Source organism: Neoarius graeffei, chromosome 2 (assembly GCF_027579695.1).
Source record: "Neoarius graeffei isolate fNeoGra1 chromosome 2, fNeoGra1.pri, whole genome shotgun sequence".
NCBI lineage: Eukaryota > Metazoa > Chordata > Actinopteri > Siluriformes > Ariidae > Neoarius > Neoarius graeffei.
The window spans coordinates 63440165-63464522 of record NC_083570.1 but is presented as its reverse complement, the minus strand read 5'-3'; the positions used below and the strand labels follow the sequence as shown (position 1 = coordinate 63464522).

The 24358-nt window shown below is 40.2% G+C and overlaps 1 protein-coding gene across 7 annotated transcripts in view; it reads left to right on the top strand.

Moving 5' to 3' along the window:
• Positions 1-24358, top strand: part of LOC132881773 (A disintegrin and metalloproteinase with thrombospondin motifs 20-like) — a 235722-nt gene that overhangs the window by 111532 nt on the left and 99832 nt on the right. For all 7 annotated transcript variants that reach the window (XM_060914638.1, XM_060914637.1, XM_060914636.1 and 4 more), the window contains 2 exons: positions 17626-17771; positions 21070-21251. In XM_060914638.1, coding sequence (XP_060770621.1) covers positions 17626-17771; positions 21070-21251 — 328 coding nt within the window. The remainder of the gene's footprint in view (positions 1-17625; positions 17772-21069; positions 21252-24358) is intronic.

Sequence of the window (24358 nt, the reverse complement as noted above, 5' to 3'; positions counted from 1 at the left end):
GATGTTTTAGGTCATATTTATGCAGAAATATAGAAAATTCTAAAGGGTTCACAAACTTTCAAGCACCACTGTATGACACATACTGTAGTCTCAAGCAAACAACAACAACAACAAAAAAAAAATTTCCCAAAAGACAACCCCATAAAGAGTAATAGTAGAATATATGTTGTTTGTATACTTTTATTAGCCCAGTGTTTTGCCAGCACTGACATACAGTACATCAGCTTGTTCAGTTTGTTATTAGATTCTGCTTTGTTGCACTCCAGTTTTATTATCAGACAGATTTCAGTAACGCCCATTATGGAGGCTGGGCAGCACATCAATTTTATTTTAAATGATCTCAGATTTAAGTGTTTTTAAAAATGTTTTTAATTTTTTTTTGTTTCAGGCAACTGTTAAAAACCTGTAAAAAGTTATATATGCTTGTAACCTTGGCTGAAATGGTTGTAAAAAAAATAAATAAATAAACAGCCTGTTAACGTGACTGTATTTGCATTGCATGTGTGATGTGTGCCTCTCTCTAATCTTCCCAAGACATTTTACAAGACATTTTATATCAAAGCAGCACAAAAGAAGGCATTGTGCCTGATTTGCGATTAAACTCAGGGGAACGCTCACACTCCCTGTAGCCTGCCCTCGTCTCACACAATTAGTGAGAGATAGAGGAGTCTTGCAAAAGTCAGGTGGAAGAGAATTTGCTGGCACTGGTTTGGCGACTTGGCCGTCGTCTCTGGCAGCTTTCATTGAGCCCCATTCGACTCTGGCTCGATACACTGCAGCGATATCACCTTGCTCCCTAACCTGCTTGTGTTTCCATGAAGAGGCTCAAAAGGATTTGATTTAACAAATGAATTGTTGTTTTAATCACCATGCTCCTGAGCTTGCCAAGCAATCGAGTGAGGATGACTTAAGTGTTCTTTAAGGTATTTGCTCTTAGTCTTGAGAAGACAAATAATGCTGAAAATCTAATTCAGTTTTTAATCACATGTTAGTTTGTATTCAGCAGGTTTGTGAGACTGCAGCTGATCTATGTCGCTGATCATTCAGAGATAAATGGGCTTTTGTGAGTGTTGAGAAACAGATCAATGTTTGAGAAAAAAACTACAAAGATTTCGTCTTTTTTTTTTAATAAGCACTGGCTTAGTTAACATCTATGTTTGTATGAGTGCACTCCTTAGTTCTCTCTGAATGATGTAACATCTCTGTGCAGGTATCTCCTGCTCTGCTGGCTTGTGTTGAAGGTTAGAGACTGTCATTAGTAGCTAAAATGACTGCTTTGGACGCATCAGCTGTTCCATTCACCTACACACACACACACACACACACACACACACACACACACACACACACACACACAAATAAATGTGGACTCCCTGTGATATGTTCCCCGGCTGTGAACTGGCACTTGGCCTTTTCACATTTTTCATCCAACAGCAGAATCTCGCCATGTCTCAACCCAGGCATGAAGCAGAACTCAGTCAAATCCGGTAAAGTTATAGCCTAACTACCGTATATACATGATCTAGTTATAATGTGAAATATTTCATGTTATAACAAGATAAGTTATCACGTTAGAATGTGAAACGTTGTATGTTCTAACAATAATTTATCATGTCATAACATAAATAGTATAATGTTATTTCGAACAATGTGCGGTGTTTTGTAATGTCTTAGCTCTTTATGTTATTTTATTTTTTTAATTTCTCGTTTTCTTTCTTTTGTATGTACAAATAGTTACATACATTTTTTTATACATGTTCAAAATAAATAAATTCATTCATTCATTCATTCATTCATTATAACAAGAAAAGTGTCTTGTTATAACGGGATAAGTTTGTATGTTGTAATAATGTGAAAATGTATTGTTAGAACATAAACAGCTTGTTATAACCATTAACTTCACATTATGATGCGATTTTGGTACCTTTTTTTTTGCGTAGCAACAATACACCTCCATGTGATAATGATAAAATTATTAAGTTTTTAAAAATAAGAAAAACAACCCAAAGGAAAAAAAAAACGCGTTCTTTTAATTGAAGGAAAGCTCTGGGAGTTTTTAACCTGGAGCTATACATTTTGTACATGTAAAATACATGTTGTCTCTTCTTTCACTTGGGTTGTTTTCTGCTGTTTACAAAAGGAGAAGTCATGCAGAATTTGTGAAGAAGTCTACTTACAGAATTTCCAGAAGTAATGCCAGAATATTTAGCTGATTACAACAATATGGATGAGGCATTTGAATTTGATGGCCGTCCCTATTTATTTGAGCGAGAAGACAGCCTCCATGTGATAATTAACTACAGGCACTGAATGTGGCGTTGTGTCAGAGACCGGAAGAAGAGAAAGATAAAACGATGAGTGTAGAAAGTCATTTTCTACAGTTTCTTCACAGTTATTGAGGTAAACAGACCCAGGTGTATCTCTGTAGGGATCCTTTCCATGTTGTCAGACATGTATAGTAATATTATGAGCCTGTCAGTGGCAAAAGTAAGCAATTTACTTTGACGCAGATAATTTCCCAGTAGAATTACACTGTATAGCTGTTTTGTGGTTGCCATTTATAGTGTTCTATCTTTCATACTGGTACAATTTCAATCGTTTTTGTCCCTAGTGAGTATTTGGACCCAAAGGGATGGGAAAACCCAGGAGGTTTCCTTTAATTTCCTTTAATAAATGTTTACTCATGTATGCACAGAACTTCAACACGTAGACAGAGACTGGTGATCATAGTTGTCCAATATCTCTTTTCCACTTTGTCTATTGTGTGTGTGTGTGTGTGTGTGTGTGTGTGTGTGTGTGTGTGTGTGTGTGTGTGTGTGTGTGTTAGAGGACTGTGCAAATTGAAGCCTGCTGCAGCCCTGGTGAACTCTAACCCTGACCTGTGAGAAAGTCAACATGAAAGCCAACACAGTGTCTTATGGAAATGTCTGTGTTAAAATGAAAGAGTATCACGATCATTCAGTCACTCGTGTCATTCCTATACTTTTTTGGGAGGAGGTGGGCGGGGGGGTTTTTTGGACAGCAAAATGACGTACTGGGAAAAGAGGCTTCCTTGCAATTACAGGGTGCATCTAACCACAAAGCAGAATGGCACAGCAGATGCTAGGAGCAAAGTCAGAACTGCTTGGAGTTTGTTGCTGGCACTCATTGTAGGTCAAGACAGACATGTGAACACAAATGCACGCACACACACATAAATTTCTTTGGGTTGTGGCAGACACGGATTAGTAGGTATGGTACATTGTGTTCTCATGACACTGCAGATAGATCTAGGCTCTGAGTAAGAGAGAAGGAGTGTGTGTGTGTGTGTGTGTGTGTGTGTGTGTGTGTGTGTGTGTGTGTAAAACTTGGAAGAAGTGGTGGCGACAGCTGGGTTAGTTTATTTCATGAGACTTTGTCAATTAAGGCCAAACCTTTACAATTTTTGCCAGTACATAGCAATCTACAGGGGGTCATTGTACTCTTCTTTCTTTCTTTCGATTTTTTTTGGTGTAAATAATTTTTACACTAATTGGAAATATAGAGATGGTCCAAGATGCTTTTATAGTGAGAAAAATAGCACCACATACACCTCTTTTTTTCATCTCCTCTCTTTCTCCTCTGAATTCTTTTCAAGCTCATTTTCCTCCAAACCACCTTTTCAGGCTAAATAAAGGTGCTGTAAACATGAAATAGCAGCAGGGAAGGAAATGCCTTAAAGGCTTAGGCTGGTCTCAGACTATGTGGCTGTGACAGGCGGCTGGTCCTTCAGTCTGACAGCTCTCACGGCTCACAAGGGCCTCACTGGTGGTCCTGAGCGAAACACACTCGTATACAATGGACCAGAGCGCACACACGCGCGCACACACAGGGCTTGGATTGCTTGTAGTTTAGGGATCTGCTGTACTGTAGATGGGAAAATGTCAGGAAGTGAATAACAGGTGAATATTTTATTTTTAATTGATATAAAGGTTCTTTTTTTATTGAGAAACCCAGTTGAATGTGGGGTTTACAGTATTGCAAAATGTCTCCTTTTAAAATCTTGAAAGCATTGTTATTATAATTAGTGCTTCAGTGAAGTATCATTAAACATTTTCTTTTCTAAAATGTAGTTGGATGAGGTGGCCTGCATGTATTCATTTAGTTCCTGTAAATAAATGACAACGTCAGGAAAAAGGTCAAGAACAGTATATGTATGTTTTGTGTATGTATATCTTCTTCTTTCAGCTGCTCCCGTTAGGGGTCGCCATAGCAGATCTGTTCCACATATTTTATTTGGCATAGGTTTTAGACCAGATGCCCTTCCTGATGCAATCCTCCCCAATCTTTCCGGGCTTGGGACCAGCACTGGATTGTACAAACCCAGTGGCTGGGTATTTTACCTAACCTACCTAACCTGCATGCCTTTGAACTTTGGGGGAAACTGGAACACCCGAAGGAAACCCACACGGACACGGGGAGAACATGCAAACTCCCACAAAGAAAGACCTCTGTCAGCCGGGCGGTTTGAACCCCAAACCTTCTTGCTGTGAGGCAATAGTGCTAACCACTACACCACCATGTGTATGAGTGTGTGTGTGTGTGTGTGTGTGTATCATTAGGCAGAAATGGAAAGTACTCAAGTTAACTGTACTATGTGACTGTTCTAAAGAAATCTGAGGGGATTTGTACTTTGTACTGAGTATAACTGAAAAATTAATATTACTGCTCCTAATCTATTACCTTTCCATGAAAATTTTTTCTTTTAATTTTTTTTACTCTTTATCAGGGTTCCCGCGGGGTTTTAAAAGGTAGTAAAAGGTAGTTAATTAAAATAGGCTAAATTATGGCCAGTAAAAAGTAGTAAAAGGTAGTAAACGTAATCTGACGTGGTAGTAAATTTTTTTGACCCCCATCCAACTGGGCCTATGTGTTTTCTAATTCGTTTAATTAACCTGCATGCCATAATATCCATAAATTACTACATTTGGGCAAATTTATTTTTATGTATCAAGGAGGACCGCAGTGAGGAGTTGATGGCACATGCGCATTGAATTCCAATAACGGTCGAATCCAGTATAAATTTATACCAGAGATTGTTTAGTACGAGACTGACTTTGTTTATACGGCTCTAGTCGGATCTATCTGTTGACCCGACTGGCAACATCTGCACGAGAATTAAACAATGGGGAAATGCAAATTTTCAGACCTCTGGCTGGAGGAACCTGATTTTAAAGACTGGCTAAAGGCGGTAGATGGCAATCGGCGAGAGGCGTTCATTGAAAAGTTGATCGAAGAAAAGGTCAAACAACTGAGGCACATGTAACGCGTTGTGTGTGCGCGCGCGCCTGGTGCGTTGTGTGTGCGCGCGTGTGCCTGGTGCGTTGTGTGCGCGCCATTTGAGGCATCCAAAATGTGATGAGCAAATCTGTTGAACTGTTCAAATGATTAAGATTAACCCTCTAAAACACTGATCTCTGGGAGGAAGGTGTTGACTCTGCCCATGGGCCTTCACGACTACAGGACTGGTGCAAATGACTATCTTAAGCAAACTTGGCAATGTGTTGAGAGACTGCCAAAATAGGGCCTGGGTTATGTGTGTTTTGTATCTTTAGGGTGTGTGTCTTGTCTTTGTCACGTGTGTGTGCACCCATGTGTGCGTGCGCCTGGTGCGCTTTGTGTGTGTGTGTGTGTGTGGGTTCGTGTTTGCCATTTGACCTGATTTAAATGTAATGAGTTGATGTACCTAAGCACATAAGATTTTTTGTGCAAATCTGTTCACCTGTTCAAAAGATTATTCCACAAACAAAAGGTTGGCCATCTTGAAAGTGTTGGCTGACAAAATGTAATCAGATCTTGTACCTAATGTGAAGTGTTGACACACAAGGTTTAGTGCAAATCTGTGTACCCGTTAAGAGGTTATGGGCCACAGTTTCACAGTTCAATAAAATTATAACTTATATGTGGAACTTTGTTTTCTTTTATGCAAATATGCATTACTCCATGTGTAGCCCTAGCAATGGGAGGTTCTATTATGCGTCCAAAGGGAAAGAGTTACACTACCGGTACGTTCAGATTTTCTTTCTATCTTGTCTCATCAATCCAACTCTTTGGGTAGAGTTGTCACTAAATTATATGTAGCACATTCACTTGGAATAACACATACACTCAAAGATTACCTTGTTAAATTGTGAGAAAATGTCCAAATCCAAATTGTCGCTGTGGTAGTAAAAAAAAATTGTGAAGGTAGTAAAAAGGTAGTAAATTCAACATAAAATAACTGTAGGAACCCTGTTTATATTTTCATTTTAGACTTTTGAAGCACTCAATACACATTTCAGGATCAAGATTCAAATCTCATCTCATCTCATTATCTCTAGCCGCTTTATCCTTCTACAGGGTCGCAGGCAAGCTGGAGCCTATCCCAGCTGACTACGGGCGAAAGGCGGGGTACACCCTGGACAAGTCGCCAGGTCATCACAGGGCTGACACATAGACACAGACAACCATTCACACTCACATTCACACCTACGGTCAATTTAGAGTCACCAGTTAACCTAACCTGCATGTCTTTGGACTGTGGGGGAAACCGGAGCACCCGGAGGAAACCCACGCGGACACGGGGAGAACATGCAAACTCCGCACAGAAAGGCCCTCGCCGGCCCCGGGGCTCGAACCCAGGACCTTCTTGCTGTGAGGCGACAGCGCTAACCACTACACCACCGTGCCACCCCCAAGATTCAAATATTTTATTTATTTATTTATTTAGGGCAGCACGGTGGTGTAGTGGTTAGCGCTGTCACCTCACAGCAAGAAGGTTCTGGGTTCGAGCCCAGCAGCTGGCGAGGGCCTTTCTGTGTGGAGTTTGCATGTTCTCCCCGTGTCCGCGTGGGTTTCCTCCAGATGCTCCGGTTTCTCCCACAGTCCAAAGACATGCAGGTTAGGTTAACTGGTGACTCTAAAATGACCGTAGGTGTGAATGTGAGCGTGAATGGTTGTCTGTGTCTATGTGTCAGCCCTGTGATGACCTGGCGACTTGTCCAGGGTGTACCCCGCCTTTCGCCTGTAGTCAGCTGGGATAGGCTCCAGCTTGCCTGCAACCCTGTAGAATAGGATAAAGCGGCTAGAGATGATGGATGGATTTATTTATTTATTTTAATATCAATTGCTCATGTAAAATCAAATACATTTACTGGCCACTTTAATAGGAACTTGTTCTTGATTCTAAGGCCCTGTCCACACGGCAACGGATTCAGGTGACTCCGATACAATTGCTTATCGTTTAGGCCTGGCGTCCACACGGCACCGGCGTTTTGGGTGCCCAAAACGCAATCTTTTTGAGAACGGGTTCCAGAGTGGAAAGATCTGGCAACGTTGCCGTTGTGAAGTCGTCTGGATGAGTAAAACGGATTTGTTTACGATGACGTCACAACCACATGACTGTGAATGCTTCACGCCCGGTAGAAGTGTAACGAATATCACCAGGAAAAAGCCTTACAGAGCACTAGTGAGAGTGAAACACGAGCTTGGATATTATTATTATTATTATTATTATGTTCAGTGTTAGTTCACAGTAGTAATGCAAGAAGCAGAATAGTGACAGTAATAGTGAAGCAAAAACATGCAATTGTACAAACACTGCAGCTCTACAGCAAAATATTCATTTATAAAATGGTCTGATTCTTAACACCAGTAGTGCCAATGATCTCATTGCGATGCGATGCGAGTTGTCAAGAAATCCTATAACTTGGTTCATGAAACGCGCTTACAAAATATTTTCACTGTGAATATTTATTGTGTAATGCCTGGTGCAAAGTGAGAGAGAGAGAGAATAGCCCTTAGGGCAGAGTCAATCCCGCCAGCAAAAATAAGGGGAAAAAAGGAGCGATCTCACCTCTTCAGATGATGGTTTAAGTCCTACAATACATTCCTCAAAAAAGGGCGTAGAAAAGCAAATTAATCCATCAACGTGTATCATTCAATTTATTCCGGACCATTAAAGACACCGCCTTCCGCGTACGTCATCCTCGTCGCCATTTTGGAAAGGTCAAAGCGGAGAATAAAGATTAGCTGCGTTTAACTGTACCAACAGGTTTACCGTCCAAAGGAGATCACATGGGATTACCTTTCACAGGTGAGAAACAGCAAATTAATCCATCAACGTGTAGTATTCAATTTATTCCGGACCATTAAAGACGCCGCCTTCCGCGTACGTCATCCTCGCCGCCATATTGGAAAGGTCAAAGCGGAGAATAAAGATTAGCTGCGTTTAACTGTACCAACAGGTTTACCGTCCAAACGAGATCACATGGGATTACCTTTCACAGGTGAGACTGGAAAAATACTTTTCATTGTATTTGGTCATTATAATGTAATTTTACGAACAGATTTTCCTGACTTTGTGGCTAATATGAAGTCTCGCGCATAATAGTTTATGCGCATGCGTCCTTACTTCTATTCCCATACGAAAAAGAACAGTAAAGAACTTATAAGAGTTTACCACTGTCTTAGTAGTAAATCCTTATAAATATAAATAAATATATATGCCATGTATGATTTACTCCTGAAAGTGGCCCATTTTGCATTTTCCTCATACAAATTTTTTATGAAAATCTAGTATGTATGAAGTGAACATTGTGCATGGTTTTTACAGATAATGTGTATGATGAATTACACCGTCTTTGTATGCTTCATGTAATGTTTGTAGTTTTAAATTATATTTTACAGTTTAAAATGTATATGCCTTTTATATGTAAATCCACATAAAAGGCATGTACATTTTAAACTGTAAAATATAATTTAAAACTACAAACATTACATGAAGCATACAAAGACAGTGTAATTCATCATACACATTATCTGTAAAAACCATGCACAATGTTCACTTCATACATACTAGATTTTCATAAAAAATTTGTATGAGGAAAATGCAAAATGGGCCACTTTCAGGAGTAAATCATACATGGCATATATATTTATTTATATTTATAAGGATTTACTACTAAGACAGTGGTAAACTCTTATAAGTTCTTTACTGTTCTTTTTCGTATGGGTTGTTCTGGTGTGTCCGAAGGGACCGTGTTACAGCGCCCCTAGAGGTGTGGCATGTGTATTGCATCGTTTTCAGCAAGCGTTGCGTTGCCATATGGACCTGATTTCTACTGATCGTTGCCCATTTGGAGGCGATATTTTTTTTAAATAACATCACGTTGCCGTTGTCGTGTGGATGTGGCCTAAGATTCCTGTTCTTGGCTGGCAGGAGTGGAACCCAATGTGGTCTCCTGCTGTTGCATGCTGAGATGCTTTTCTGCTCACCACAGTTGTAAAGAGTTGCTATGAGTTACTATATCCTTCCTGGCAGCTCGAACCAATTTGGCCATTGTCTCCTGACTTCTCTTATCAGCAAAGCGTTTCCACCCACAGAACTGTCTGTTGTTTTTGCACCATTCTGTGTAAACTCTAGAGACTGTTGTGTGTGAAAGCCCCAGGAGATCAGCAGTTTCTGAAATACTCAAACCAGTCCATCTGGCACCAACACCCATGCCACAATGAAAGTCACAGAGATCACAATTTTTCCCCATTCTGATGTTTGAAGTGAAGATCAACTGAAGCTCTCAATTTGTATCTGCATGATTTTATGCATTGTGCTGCTGTGAAGGGATCGGCTGATTTAGATAACTGCATCAAACAGCAGGTGGATGGGTGTTCCGAATAAAGTCGCCAGTGAGTGTACATAGTAATTTATAAAGCTATCAGAACCAATCACCTTTGCCTCAGGGACTGAGTATTAACCTTTACTTTAAGTTAGTTATTCAATGAAATAAGTTAATGTATTGGAACTCTGCTCTTAAACTTAACTTACATTTAATTTTGGACACTTTTTAACTTTTTCAGCCAAGTGTACTTAAAGGCAGGGTAGGTAATTATTTTAGAAACATTTTTGTTATATTTCTTGAAATTCTCTTTATATCCTGGCAGCAATGAATAAATCAAATGCACTGACAATAAAAATAAATAAATCTGTCATCTCTGGCAGTTGCAGGGCTGTAAAAAGCCTGTTCAGTCTTTTTATTCAGTCCATATGAAATGATTGGACGGCGTACTGCCTGTCTACCTGCTCGCACTCTGCCTGTGCACTCATTGCACATGACTGGAGTCTTCCACAAAGCTAGGCAGAACATACTGCAGACATATTGCTAAAACTAGTGACTACAGCTGTGAGTACTAACTATAGCCAAGTTCATTCCATCCATCCATCCATTATCCGTAACCGCTTATCCTATGTAGGGTCGCAGGCAAGCTGGAGCCTATCCCAGCTAACTATGGGCGAGAGGCGGGGTACACCCTGGACAAGTCGGCAGGTCATCGCAGGGCTGACACATGGAGACAAACAACCTTTCACACTCACATTCATACCTAAGGTCAATTTAGACTGGAGCACCCGGAGGAAACCCACACAGACACAGGGAGGACATGCAAACTCCACACAGAAAGGCCCCTGTCAGCTACTGGGCTCAAATCCAGAACCTTCTTGCTGTGAGGCAACAGTGCTGACCACTACTCCACCATGCCACCCTGCCAAAATCACTGTTTATGATAATTCATTATGATAATGTTGGGTGTTTTCTCACATGTGAATGAGACCTGAGGTAGTTGGATATGACCGTGATGTGCTATGCTCCTCCCCCAACTCTCTCTCTCATGGACTCATCCTCCAGCAGTAGTCAGGCAGTGTATCAGGGCTCGACATTAATGCTTGTCTGCTTGTCCGGGACAAGTGATCCTTTATGTCGGACAAGTTCATCGTCTCAGTTACTTGTCCGATCGGACAAGTGCCAAAATACGCCGATATTCGGGTTACATATCAAATTTATCAGTTTATTCACATGATTTCCGAAGCATCTCACTCGACATATTGTTTTGATGAATTGCCGGATGTTTCTATTCGGAAAGAGCAATGTGCGCATGCACAATGTTCCACTTGCGAAACCGGCCAATACCGCTTCATGTATTTGAGCTGAAAAGTAAACGGTCGTTTATGATTGGTTTTAATCATGTCACTCACGTGGATTTGTTGACATTTCTGTTGGCGGGATCATTATTCAACTGTATATTTACATTGAGTATGTGGTAATTTCCAAATCTTTGAATTGTTGTTGTTGTTAGTGTTCATTATATAGCCGAGCGTGTGTGGCGGGGTGTGCTGGGCTTGGAATGTGCGCCTGCATGCGTGTGGATTGACAGGGAGTGAGGCAGGAGTGGGGAAAGTTATCTGTGAAATACCAAGCTGTCAAATGGCTGCTAATTAGGTTACCGTCTGTATTAATTAACTAATTAGTAATGGGAGTTTAGGGATCTGGGGTCAGAACATGCAGAACTCAAGGATTGATAGATGAAGATGAATACAAACTTTATTTGTATCCATTCATCTGTGAGTCAATAGAGGTGTGGAGGTTTTCATAAGATATATTATCTTGTCATTTGATAATGAGATTTCAGTGTATAATAATCAGTCATTTACAGTATTAATCAGTCAATTTTGTTATCAGTTGTTTTTATTTGTAGCATTGTTGTTATTTGTTTCTCTTGTCCAAACTAGTGATATCTCATCAAGTCATAAATTTTATGATAATGTTACTTTTTGTGATATTTGTTACTGAACTGCAGAGTACTGATCTGTGTGTATATAATGGTTAGTGTTTCTGGATCTCATAGTATAGTTATTTTGTTCTTAAAATTTTATGTTCATAATTTCTACTCTATTGGAATATATTGCTTCTGAACTTCAGCAGAATAATTGGTGAATTATGGTATCAAGCAGTCTGTTTTACTATGTTTTTGAACTTTTGCCTCAGTATATCAAGTATTGATTACTTTTGATTCATAGATATTATGCATATGTTGTGAATTCGGAAACAAATGCAATAAAGATTGTTGGGTTACAAATAGTTTATTTGTGTTTTTTTTTTCTCAAATATTTCTTCGGACAAGTCAACTTCACATTCAGACAAGTAAATTTCCTTTCAACTTGCCCGACAGGACAAGTGGTTTCAAAAGTTAATGTAGAGCCCTGTGTACGGTATGTTCATGTATTTTGGAGGAGTGCCTTTGGAGGGAGAGTTGACGGGAGGGGGTAGGATTTTTTTTTGGTTGTTCAAAATCTAGCTTACTCTTGCTAGTTTCTCCAGAATTACCTACCCTAGCTTTAAGTATAATTCCTGTCTGTTTTTTCATCCCTGTGTGTGTGTGTGTGTGTGTGTGTGTGTGTGTGTGTGTTTTCATACATGGTGGTAAAGTCCTTTGTTGTCCTGTTGTGCAAGACGAAATTCAGGATGATAGTCTGCATTATATGAGCTTATATAACATCGGGTTTTCTAACCACATGTGGATCAGGAACTATTAAATGTTGACGGAGACCTTGTTAAATGAATGCAAACTGCACTTCCGCTCACTCTTTGCATTGCATTTCGGGGGAACATTTGCATTCATTTAGTCCAAGCATGGAGCGATTAAACCTGTGTGACATTTACTATCAGACTTTTACTCCATCATCACTTCATCGAAACTGTCTTCTCCTAACTATTTCACACACACTAAATGTGCGCTTGAGCCTGAGGCTGTAGTGACTAACATTAACAAATGCTGTGGTTAATTGGACAAATATGCTGGTTCGAGACAGGGCACACAATAAATGTAAGAAACATGCACAATACACTCCTGCTATGGTGCACAATAAAGATCAACTGAGAAAATAAGCCACTGAATAAAGAAGCGCATTCCAAAAGATTGCAACTACATATATTTATATATTATATACATGAGTGGGTGGCACAGTAGTGTAGTGGTTAGCGCTGTCGCCTCACAGCAAGAAGGTCCGGGTTCGAACCCCGTGGCCAATGAGGGCCTTTCTGTGTGGAGTTTGCATGTTCTCCCCGTGTCCACGTGGGTTTCCTCCGGGTGCTCCGGTTTCCCCCACAGTCCAAAGACATGCAGGTTAGGTTAACTGGTGACTCTAAATTGACCGTAGGTGTGAATGTGAGTGTGAATGGTTGTCTGTGTCTATGTGTCAGCCCTGTGATGACCTGGCGACTTGTCCAGGGTGTACCCCGCCTTTCGCCCGTAGTCTTCTGGGATAGGCTCCAGCTTGCCTGCGACCCTGTAGAACAGGATAAAGCGGCTAGAGATAATTAGATGAGATGTGCATGAGTGAGTCGGGTGGCACAGGGGGTAGCCTCACAGAGTCCTTGATTCTATCCTGATGTCAGGCTCATATCTGTCTAGTTTCTGCATGTGGTCCTTATGTCTACACAGGTTTCCTCCAGGCTCTCTCTCTCTCTGTGTGCACGTGCATGGGGTAAATGCAGAGGAGGAATGTGACAAAAATAAAGGCTTTTTCTTCTTCATTTAATCCACAAATGTATTTATTCCACTTGAAAAGTGCATGGCAAACCAGCTACCAGATTTGGGACACCATGACATCCTGAACTTCTAAATACACCAGAAATGTTAAAGGCTTACAAAAGTACAGATGCCTACCAATATTTCAAGGCAGGTTTCATGCATGCTGGAATGTTATGGGAAATTCCCAGTAAAGAAAAACACCATATTATGACAAAGGTAAACTCAAATGTGGATTTATAATAGTAATAAACAAGCCAGGGCCTAGATCTAGCATATTTTATGGTGTTTAGCCTAGTTTACATTATCAATATAGAACATGCTGCTAATCTCACCAAGCATTAGGGTCTAATAAAATACATCACGTCCAAAGGCCTCATCCAGATATACATTTCAACGTTGCACAGAGCTTTCACACTAATCTGATGTAAACTGTTCTTCACACACACAGGAATGCTTTTCTTCCCGTTTAACTGCAGCTCACCATTTTTCTCGTCTTTCTGGGTTCACCGGGAAGCGGTGAAAAGTTAAACCAGGTTTATCTCCACGTCTGTTATTACATCCAAAGCACTACAGGTCTCTGGCATTGTTCTTTTAGATGTAACTTCTCCAAGTTTGTCTGTAGATGTTTACTGAATTGGGCTCACAATCACTTCTGTACACTTGTGCTGGTCACTGGCAAGTGCAAAGCTTGCCAGGCAATATGGCTGCATGGACAATTGTGCAGTTATGATGACATCACATGAAACTCTTCATTCTCACCTCGTACAGTTTTCTTGAGCTCCACCTGACCACGATAAAGCAGTTTGAATGAATGAATAATCAAGAGTCGCACCACAAGGCTGCGTTTGGATTTCTGTGCAGATGCTTGTTTAGTAACACTGAATTTTAAATATTTATTCCCTGTTCTTTATATTTCTCTATTACAAGTTCATTTGGACGAGAGTTAAATGAGCAGAGAGTTTGTTTGGGTTGGTATTGAATGATGAACTTGAAGGGTTGGAGTCTAACCATTTTATGTTTTCCTAGGTGTGTGTGTGTGTACTTGTACTTGCTACATATTGAGGACCGGAATATGTTTTTCCCAAAAGACTTTTACATTTTTGGGAAGTGAGGACATTTTTGCTGGTCCTCACTACTTCAAAGGGCTGTTTGAGGGTTAAGACTTAGTTTTAGGGTTCATGTTAGAATAAGGTTTAGGTTAGGGTTGGGGTTAGGCATTTAGTTGTGATGGTTAAGGGGTGACGGAATGCATGACGTCATTGAGTGTCCCCACAAAGATAGAAGGGTGTGTGTGTGTGTGTGTTTCTGAATGTTACATTTTCTGTAGGATCCACTTTACAACGACTCCAAGGTCATGGTTGTGTATTTCTTTTATTCAGAGTCCTGTACCAGCCTGACCCTCATCTCCTCTGGGAAAAGCAGCTTTTATAGAGCTCTCTTGACCTCCTGGAGTCATTATACACAGCTACAGGAAGAACAGACATTGTAAAACGTGCCTATTTGCAGACACAGGGAGTGTGGAGTTCAGCCCTTGCCTTCCAGCATGAAGGGAATGTGTTGCATTTTAACCCTGATCTTTGTACCAGATTGAGGGGATAAAGTGCATGTATGCAGTGAGGCAGTCTATTCTTACCTTATTTTTTTATTTCTCACAGAAAGTGCACTGTGTTTCACAAATTTGCATTTCAGAAAACAGAGCAAAGTTGCTTTTGTCTTTATATCATGATAAAGGAGCTATAGATTTGGAAGACTTTAAAGAAATACTCCAAGATTCGAGTCTCCATAGAGTGTGAAAAGTCGTACTTGAAACTCATTTATAATGGGTTAGTGATTTTTCAACTACAGCTTTTACATTTTAACAATAAGGCAAGAATCGAGAAAGACAGTCTTGCTGAAGGGGTTCTTGTGTTAACCAAACATCCAAAACTAAAGCAATACAGTAAAATACAGTTTGTTAGTTATACTTTCATGTGTGGTCAGGTTAGTAATGCATGCTAGTAGGCATGTAATGATACATTGTGTGTTGATAAATCGTGATACAAATTTATGATGATTCAAATCGACGAAATAAAAAATGAAGCGAGATTATTATCAGGCTGCATAATGTCTTAGCTTTTCCTATCTTTAATTGTGTTGTTTAAACATTAGAAAGTGTATAGTAGCAGGAATGTGTATGACTTCACCCTCGGCAGAAGTAACACAGCGTTAATGCCATGAAAACACAAAAACAGATCTAAAATGGGAAAGAGGTGTTGTGCAATTGACTTTACAGTTAGATTTAACAAGAAATTGGAGCTTTCTTTTTACAGATTGCTGACTGTTAATGAAAAGAGAAGAAAAATGGAGGTAGAGGTAAATGTTCATAAAAGTTTATTAAAAATAATACCTATTTGCTATTACTTTTTTTTTTTCATTTTTACGAAAAGGATTATTTTAGTTAATAGGCTAATATATATTTATATTTTATTTCCAACCTTTACAAATGTGGGTAAATAATTATTGTTGGTTATTAAGAAAATGAAACAAAAGGGTTTTTTTATTAAACAAAAATAATATTTAAGTTAATAAAGAATAGGAAAATTAATGTTGCATTTTTCTGGGAATAAATTTTTCTTCATTTAACTTTTTTTTTTCAAAAATATCATGGGAAAGTTGAATCGTGAACCCAATATCGTGAATCGAATCAAATTGTGAGTTGGGTAAATTGTTACATGCCTACATGTTGGTAATGTTAGATATTAGTCATGCATAATGATGAATTCCTCTCTCCGAAAAAGAAATCCCAGTCATACAGATTCAGATGTCAGTTAACATATTTATGAAGAATTAATCAAAGCATTCTTCATACACAGACATACACTAGAGATGCCATGGAGAGGTTTAAAATGCTGCAGTATTGTACGCTGTCTGTACTTTACAGCACATCGTATCCAGTCTTTTGCTCAGTGCTAATGCTATTATACTGTATCATCTGATGAATAAGCTGGTCATGAACATCCATGTATGTACAACCATAACAGTGTCTCTTGTCTTTATTTTTCAGTGTAATTATTGTGTGATTCCGGTGAAGGGGATGAGAAAGGCAGAAAGAGTGAGGTATAGAGGAAGGAGCAGGAGATTGATATAGAGACAGAAAGAGAGGAAAGCAAGAAACTAGAGACAGTAATGAGCTCTGTCACTGTGTTATCTTCCCTCTTGGGTTTTCTCTATCAGGGTATGTTTGCGCTCTTGCCTTGCCTGCTTTTGTGCAAGTGGTGGGTCTATGCTAGGGCAACCTGGTGAGACAGACGCCGTGCTGTCCTGCTCTGAAAGAAGCCCATCGCCAAGGCTACCTCACCACCCTGGATTCAGTTACTGCCCATGAAAAGGCAGCCATGTTCACTCAGATAGTGCTTGCTGGCATTGTAACTCGCCCTCTCTGCTTTCTTTCACTGGGCATTGAACATCGAACAAACCTGAGCCTAGAGTTCATCATGTGCTTTAGCCTGAAGCTGTTCTTATTAAAGTGCAAATAAAGAGGATTGCCTTGCATAGGCAGAATTAGCCTAGTATCAAAGGGAATGGTACTTAGGTGTTATGAAGCGGTGGTGAGCTCCTTTTACTGCTGAAGTCACTACCCACCAGAGACCTACCAGGCCATGGTGAGTAATGAAAACTAGCAGTCTCAGGTGAGAAGGAGAAACCTGGCTTGTGAGACTAGAAAGATACAGAGAAAGAGACAGTGAGAGAGATTTTATCTCCGGGTCATGTAACAGTGTTAGAGTAGGAATTTAATAGGAATCCTAAAGAATTTTTACCCCTTCTGAATATTTTATTTACGAAAATAAGTCTTGACAATTGTTTCTCTCTCTCTCTCTCTCTCTCTCTCTCTCTGTATGTGTTTAAAATGCCGCATATCTGGATCCTCTCACCAGCGCTGTTCACTCTGATTTCTGCCATCTGTACCTGTTGTGGAGGTTAACCATTAGCGTCCTGTATTATTCCCACAGTTTGGTCTAAGCTAGGAGCCGTTCCACCTGCATAAATAATAGAGGGATTAGCATGTGCCAGGTTTTATTTTCACGTAAAGTTATAAGTATAAACAGTGGATTAGAAACACAGACTACACTTTGTATGCCTTAAATCTGTCCGAGATGTTGATGGTTTTATTTTGACACACTGCGTACATGGCATGGATAGTAGAAATCTGTGAGGGGGATTATTTTCAAGTACCATATGTCTTGTTTTAACTTGTGTGTGTGTGTGTGTGTGTGTGTGTGTGTGTAGCACTGTAGGCACGGTATGTGTGTGAACAGAGAGATGGAGACGAGGCCGGTACATGGTGAATGGGGACCATGGGGACCCTACAGTGTGTGTTCCAGAAGCTGTGGTGGTGGTACACGCAGCACGTCGAGAGACTGCAACAGACCTGAGTAAGGCCACAAAGAAAACACAAATGAAGCTAAAATGGGCACAAGCCTGAATTATTCAGTAATGTGAACTTTTATTCTAAACTGAGATATTCTGGAGCTGTTTATTAGCTCTAAAGGATAATTTACCCCCGGGGCTGTTTGTGAGGTGTTTTTCAGTTGTCTGTCTGACGTCCATCTTTTGTTCCAGATAAAATTCGACTGGAATCATGCAGCACTTTAGACCGGTAGCACTTTAAACATGCATTACGACCGGAGAATTTTCATTCTTCGTGTGCAACCATGTGACAAAAACAGTGTGACGTATGCACCCGCCACCATGTTGGATAATGTACAAATCCAGAATGCAAGGACATGTACAGTGGTGTTTGAAAGTTTGTGAACCCTTTAGAATTTTCAATATTTCTGCATAAATATGACCGAAAACATCGTCAGATTTTCACACAAGTCCTAGAAGTAGATAAAGAGAACCCAGTTAAACAAATGAGACAAAAATATTATACCTGGTCATTTATTTATTGAGGAAAATGATCCAATATTACATATCTGTGAGTGGCAAAAGTATGTGAACCTCTAGGATTAGCAGTTAATTTGAAGATGAAATTAGAGTCAGGTGTTTTCAATCAATGGGGTGACAATCAGGTGTGAGTGGGCACCCTGTTTTATTTAAAGAACAGGGATCTATCAAAGTCTGACCTTCACAACACATGTTTGTGGAAGTGTATCATGGCACGAACAAAGGAGATTTCTGAGGACCTCAGAAAAAGTGTTGTTGATGCTCATCAGGCTGGAAAAGGTTACAAAACCATCTCTAAAGAGTTTGGACTCCACCAATCCACAGTCAGACAGATTGTGTACAAATGGAGGAAATTCAAAACCATTGTTACCCTCCCCAGGAGTGGTCGACCAACAAAGATCACTCCAAGAGCAAAGCATATAATAGTCAGCGAGGTCACGAAGGACCCCAGGGTAACTTCTAAGCAACTGAAGGCCTCTCTCACATTGGCTAATATTAATGTTCATGAGTCCACCATCAGGAGAACACTGAACAACAATGGTGTGCATGGCAGGGTTGCAAGGAGAAAGCCACTGCTTTCCAAAAGAACATTGCTGCTCGTCTGGAGTTTGCTAAGGATCACGTGGACAAGCCAGAAGGCTATTGGAAAAATGTTTTGTGGATGAATAAAACCAAAATAGAACTTTTTGGTTTACATGAGAAGCGTTATGTTTGGAGAAAGGAAAACACTGCATTCCAGCATAAGAACCTTAGTCCATCTGTGAAACATGGTGGTGGTAGGATCATGGTTTGGGCCTGTTTTGCTGCATCTGGGCCAGGATGGCTTGCCATCATTGATGGAACAATGAATTCTGAATTATACCAGTGAATTCTAAAGGAAAATGTCAGGACATCTGTCCATGAACTGAATCTCAAGAGAAGGTGGGTCATGCAGCAAGACAACAACCCTAAGCACACAAGTCGTTCTACCAAAGAATGGTTAAAGAAGAATAAAGTTAATGTTTTGGAATGGCCAAGTCAAAGTCCTGACCTTAATCCAATCGAAATGTTGTGGAAGGACCTGAAGTGAGCAGTTCATGTGAGGAAACCCACCAACATCCCAGAGTTGAAGCTGTTCTGTATGGAGGAATGGGCTAAAATTCCTCCAAGCCGTTGTGCAGGACTGATCAACAGTTACCGGAAATGTTTAGTTGCAGCTATTGCTGCACAAGGGGGTCACAGCAGATACTGAAAGCAAAGGTTCACATACTTTTGCCATTCACGGATATGTAATATTGGATCATTTTCCTCAATAAATAAATGACCAAGTATAATATTATTGTCTCATTTGTTTAACTGGGTTCTCTTTATCTACTTTCAGGACTTGTGTGAAAATCTGATGATGTTTTAGGTCATATTTATGCAGAAATATAGAAAATTCTAAATAGTTCACAAACCTTCAAGCACCACTGTACATAAGTAGTATATTTTATGAACATATTTTGATATTCTATTTATTCTTGTTTTTATATTATTAACCCAACAAACCTTTACATTTCAAACAATAAAAATATTTGACAAAGAGTACAAACACAGTCCAAAAGGATGCAATAAAAACATCACAAAGCAAGTATTAGTATTTTATGCTAATTCTATTTTCTTTTCATGGACAAATTAAAGTTGCTCTAATCAAAAGGAACAATTGATGAAGATAAATTACACAAGGCACAGCATACTTTGGCAATTTTATCAAGTTAAATCAGCTTCCAATATTTTTTTTTCTTAAATTCCCCCAATTCACAAGTTATATCTCTGTTGTGCTGCTCCATTTGAGATATTTGTAACCCACTGAGTTCCCTCTGGAAACCACTTTCAGTGTGCGTCTCTACTGGGAGGGTTTCAGGCACAATTTCATTTGACTCTGGTATGTCTGTAAACAAAAAGTGCATAAGTAAAACGAAGTTATTGGGTTACTGGGCTACTGGAGTGGCATCACTAATCTCTCACCTGGTAAAGCTGACCCACATTGTATCCAAACTCGCTAAGGTTTGCGCTGCTTCTAATCTGGCTTTCCTGGCAGATCTTTCATTTATCCTGTTGCTTCTCGATACTGCGAGATGAGTTTTCATCTTGAGCTTACTGTGTCACAATTTGAGTCTTGGTGCCCAATCTGGATTTGTTTTATCGCGTAGGTTTGCTGGTGTTCCTGCAAGGCGAGAAGCAGAGCATTTGCGCTAAAGCTCAAAAGTTCAATTTAATCAGCAGAAAACACAGCTTTAATTAACAATGAACTCTTACCAGATATAAAGTGGTCACCACACACAGGGGTGTAATTAGCTTTTTCCTCAGTTAAGTCCTTACAATTTACGTTTTTGAATTACAGCGCACAATGTTCTCTGGACAGTTCTTCATCAGTTTTGTTGCCGTTTTTAATTATTTTGGGAATTCTGAAGAACCGTTTCTCTTTGTCACGAATAGCATTATTACCACAATTATATCCCACACACAAAGTAGGCATTGTCTTTCTCCAAAGGCAGCAAAATCAAAAGAAAATCATGAAGCACTGCAGCAGCTCACATGTGAAATGCTGGTTCCTAGTTGTTGTTATCATCCAACATGATGGATTTCCAGGTTGGGATGTGAAGCGTGACGTCACTTGCACACAAAGAATTGTGCTTCAGTTCTATTTTTAGTGTGTATTACCCATTTCTAACAGACCTGCTGCTTTGTTACTGTAACTTTTTGATTTTAGGGAATTGTTTTTGATCTTGTTACATCTATTTGAACTCTGTGTGTGTGTAACAGGCCGAGGAATGGCGGGCGCTTTTGCGTGGGACGGCGCATGAAATTCCGCTCATGTAACACAGAGCCATGTCCAAGGGGCCGGAGAGACTTTCGCGAGGAGCAGTGCTCTCAGTTTGATGGCAAACATTTCAACATCAGTGGCCTACCTTCCATCGTCCACTGGGTGCCCAAATACAGTGGCAGTGAGTATTTAATCTGTACAGCCCTCACATATATTAGAATTGAGAGCATTTCTGTTGAATTAAATTTTATTTCTGAAGTGCATCTTAACAATAGGCAATAAAGCAGCATTACAGCAATCCAGATGTAGATTTGGATGACTAATGAGCAAGCCAGAGGTGATAGTAGTAAGGAAGAGCTCCTTGAAATGATATGAAGAAGAGACCTTGAGAAAGCTCTGACTCAAAATCGAACTCATCCTCTTCTGGGTGACACCAGAGAGTGGAATTAATAATTGTCACTAGTTGTATGATTTTAAAGGCAACCTCTACTTAGTGAGTTGGATGAGCAGATTAGACTTGTACGATGAGCACAGGACAATTTTTATGATTACAAAAGTAGTATTTAAGTAAGTGCGTAAATAAATACAGAAACAAAGTGGAGTTAGTGAAGTATTTTCTGCCACTGAGATTATCCTCTGATGCAAGTGTGAGCCTTGTGCATCTACGGTGTGTGTTTCTCAGTATCAAGGAAGGATCCGTAACAGCTGCATTTCAAGGATGCCACATCATCAGATCCTCCTGAAGGACTGTTCTGATGTATTTGATCCTTTGAATTCGAACAAAGACCATGTCCTTCATTCAGAGAATTTTCAAGGATGCATGTGTGTATCCTCAGCGTTCTTCAAGCACCCAGAATATTATGCGCACCTTTTGATGATGCACATCTGCCTCGGCTCTGAAGGATCCGACTTGGAAGCACTTGTCTTAACAAGAAGCATCCTTGGTTTTGAGAAATACCATGTTTTTGGGAAGTGGAAATCTTTATGGCATCCATTTTGCTTAGCATTTAATTCTTGATTCTGGACCACTTTGACTATTCCTTCAATCACTTCATTAAAGTGACACAGGACGATGTGCTGGTTCAGGAATCATTTAATGCACTCCCCTTTCTGAATTGTTTGAGCTGATACCCATGCCCATACCTGGTATGCATCATCTCGTTTCAATACATCTTATTTCCTAATGCAGGGCGTCCTAATCACGTTAGCCTGTTTACAAACCGCTTGGCAGCCAGTTCGAAAAAGTCACGTGAGGTTATGCGCGGGTCAGAGGCCGCGACCGCGGAGCCACAGCAAACATTGTGGATCGACCAGATCAAACAAAAACTCTTAAATCGAGACAAAAAACAACGATTTTAAGGAAGTACACTATATTGCCAAAAGTATTTGCTCACCCATCCAAATTATCGGAATCAGGTGTTCCAATCACTTCCATGGCCACAGGTGTATAAAATCAAGCACCTAGGCATGCAGACTGTTTTTACAGTTTGGAGCTGGCCCCTTCCTCTTCCAACATGACTGTGCACCAGGGCACAAAGCAAGGTCCATAAAGACATGGATGACAGAGTCTGGTGTGGATGAACTTGACTGGCCTGCACAGAGTCCTGACCTCAACCCGATAGAACACCTTTGGGATGAATTAGAGCGGAGACTGAGAGCCAGGCCTTCTCGTCCAACATCAGTGTGTGACCTCACAAATGCGCTTCTGGAAGAATGGTCAAAAATTCCCATAAACACACTCCTAAACCTTGTGGACAGCCTTCCCAGAAGAGATGAAGCTGTTCTAGCTGCAAAGGGTGGACCGATGTCATATTGAACCCTATGGATTAGGAATGGGATGTCACTTAAGCTCATACGTGAGTCAAGGAAGGTGAGCGAATACTTTTGGCAATATAGTTTATCTAATGTTGTCAGAGGCAAAACGTGCCAGAAAAGAGAGGGAAAAAACACAGCAGACAAGCTGAGCAAATATTGCTGTCTCTCGAGCGCTCGCTTCCGTGTCGGAGGTCGCCGGTTCTGCCATGTTTGTTGCAACCTTGCTCGTTATAATATAATAATGAGGATAAACTTCAGCTGTTTCCATACCCAAATGTAAACATTGGCGCACAGTGTTTTTCCAGCTCATTTTCCTTCACAGGCATGAGGCAGCGGGCAATACAGCGTGTGATTCAAGTACCCATGGGTTATTCTAGCTCCACAGGGCAGGCTTGTAGTATTCGAGTCCAGGACTTGGACTTGAGTCCAACTCGTGCCTTAATTTTAAGGACTCGTGACTCGACTTGGACTTGAGCACTGATGGCTCCGACTTGCACATTAACTGCATTCGGACTCGTAAATGGGAGACAAGGACTCGGATTTTTTCTTTATTTTTTGTAACATGCCATAATAATTTGGCATAAGATATTTATATCTACATACATTTTTGTATGAATTTTGTGCAAGAGCGTTACGCCTGCGTGCCTTGGTACGTGCATCAGATAGACTCTCAGGCGCGCTCCGGACAGTATGGTACGTACACCAAGCGGACTCTCTCTCGCGCATACACTGTAAACAGTTTCACATAAAGGCAGCAATAGCCAGTGTCAAATGGTGCGGTTGGAGTCTTCTTCTCGGACTTGACTTGGATCAATAGTGGACTCGACTCAAAATTTTCTTTAATGACTTGGACTTGAACACTGTGGACTCAAGACTGGACTCGGACTCGAGGTTTAGTGACTCGACTACAACACTGCCATAGGGTACTATTCATCTTTTAATACGTTAACCTGTGTCACTTTAACTTTAGCAGTAATCAAGCGAGCGCGAGAATGAAATACGTTTCATGTTCATGTAACACAGTGGCGGCTGGTAGTCTTTCAAACAGGGGAGGCTGGTCGGTTATGATATTTCCAGATTTTAAAAGAAAAAACACATCAGTTTTGCCCATACTCTTGCCTCTGATCTGGCTGATTGTTGGCAGGGTCACAAACTGTGAAATAACAGGTTCTTTTGGCCCATTAGCCTACTGTCCAATATACATGATGGTGGTGTTGGGGGGGGGGGGGGGGGGGTATATTTTAACATTTTATATTTTAAAATTGTGGCATGTTGTTTAAAAAGTGATCATTATTGAAAGCAGCTCTTTGTCAGGAACCTCAGCATTCAATGACACTTTCCCTATATTTTACTTATTTTGACTGAGAAATGTTTTATTGACAATTTTAATAACCCTTCACTTTTAATCCAGGTCTGTAGTGTGAAATGTTCTCGGCTGTGTTTTTGTTTAAAAATGCTTTCCAAATTGTAGCT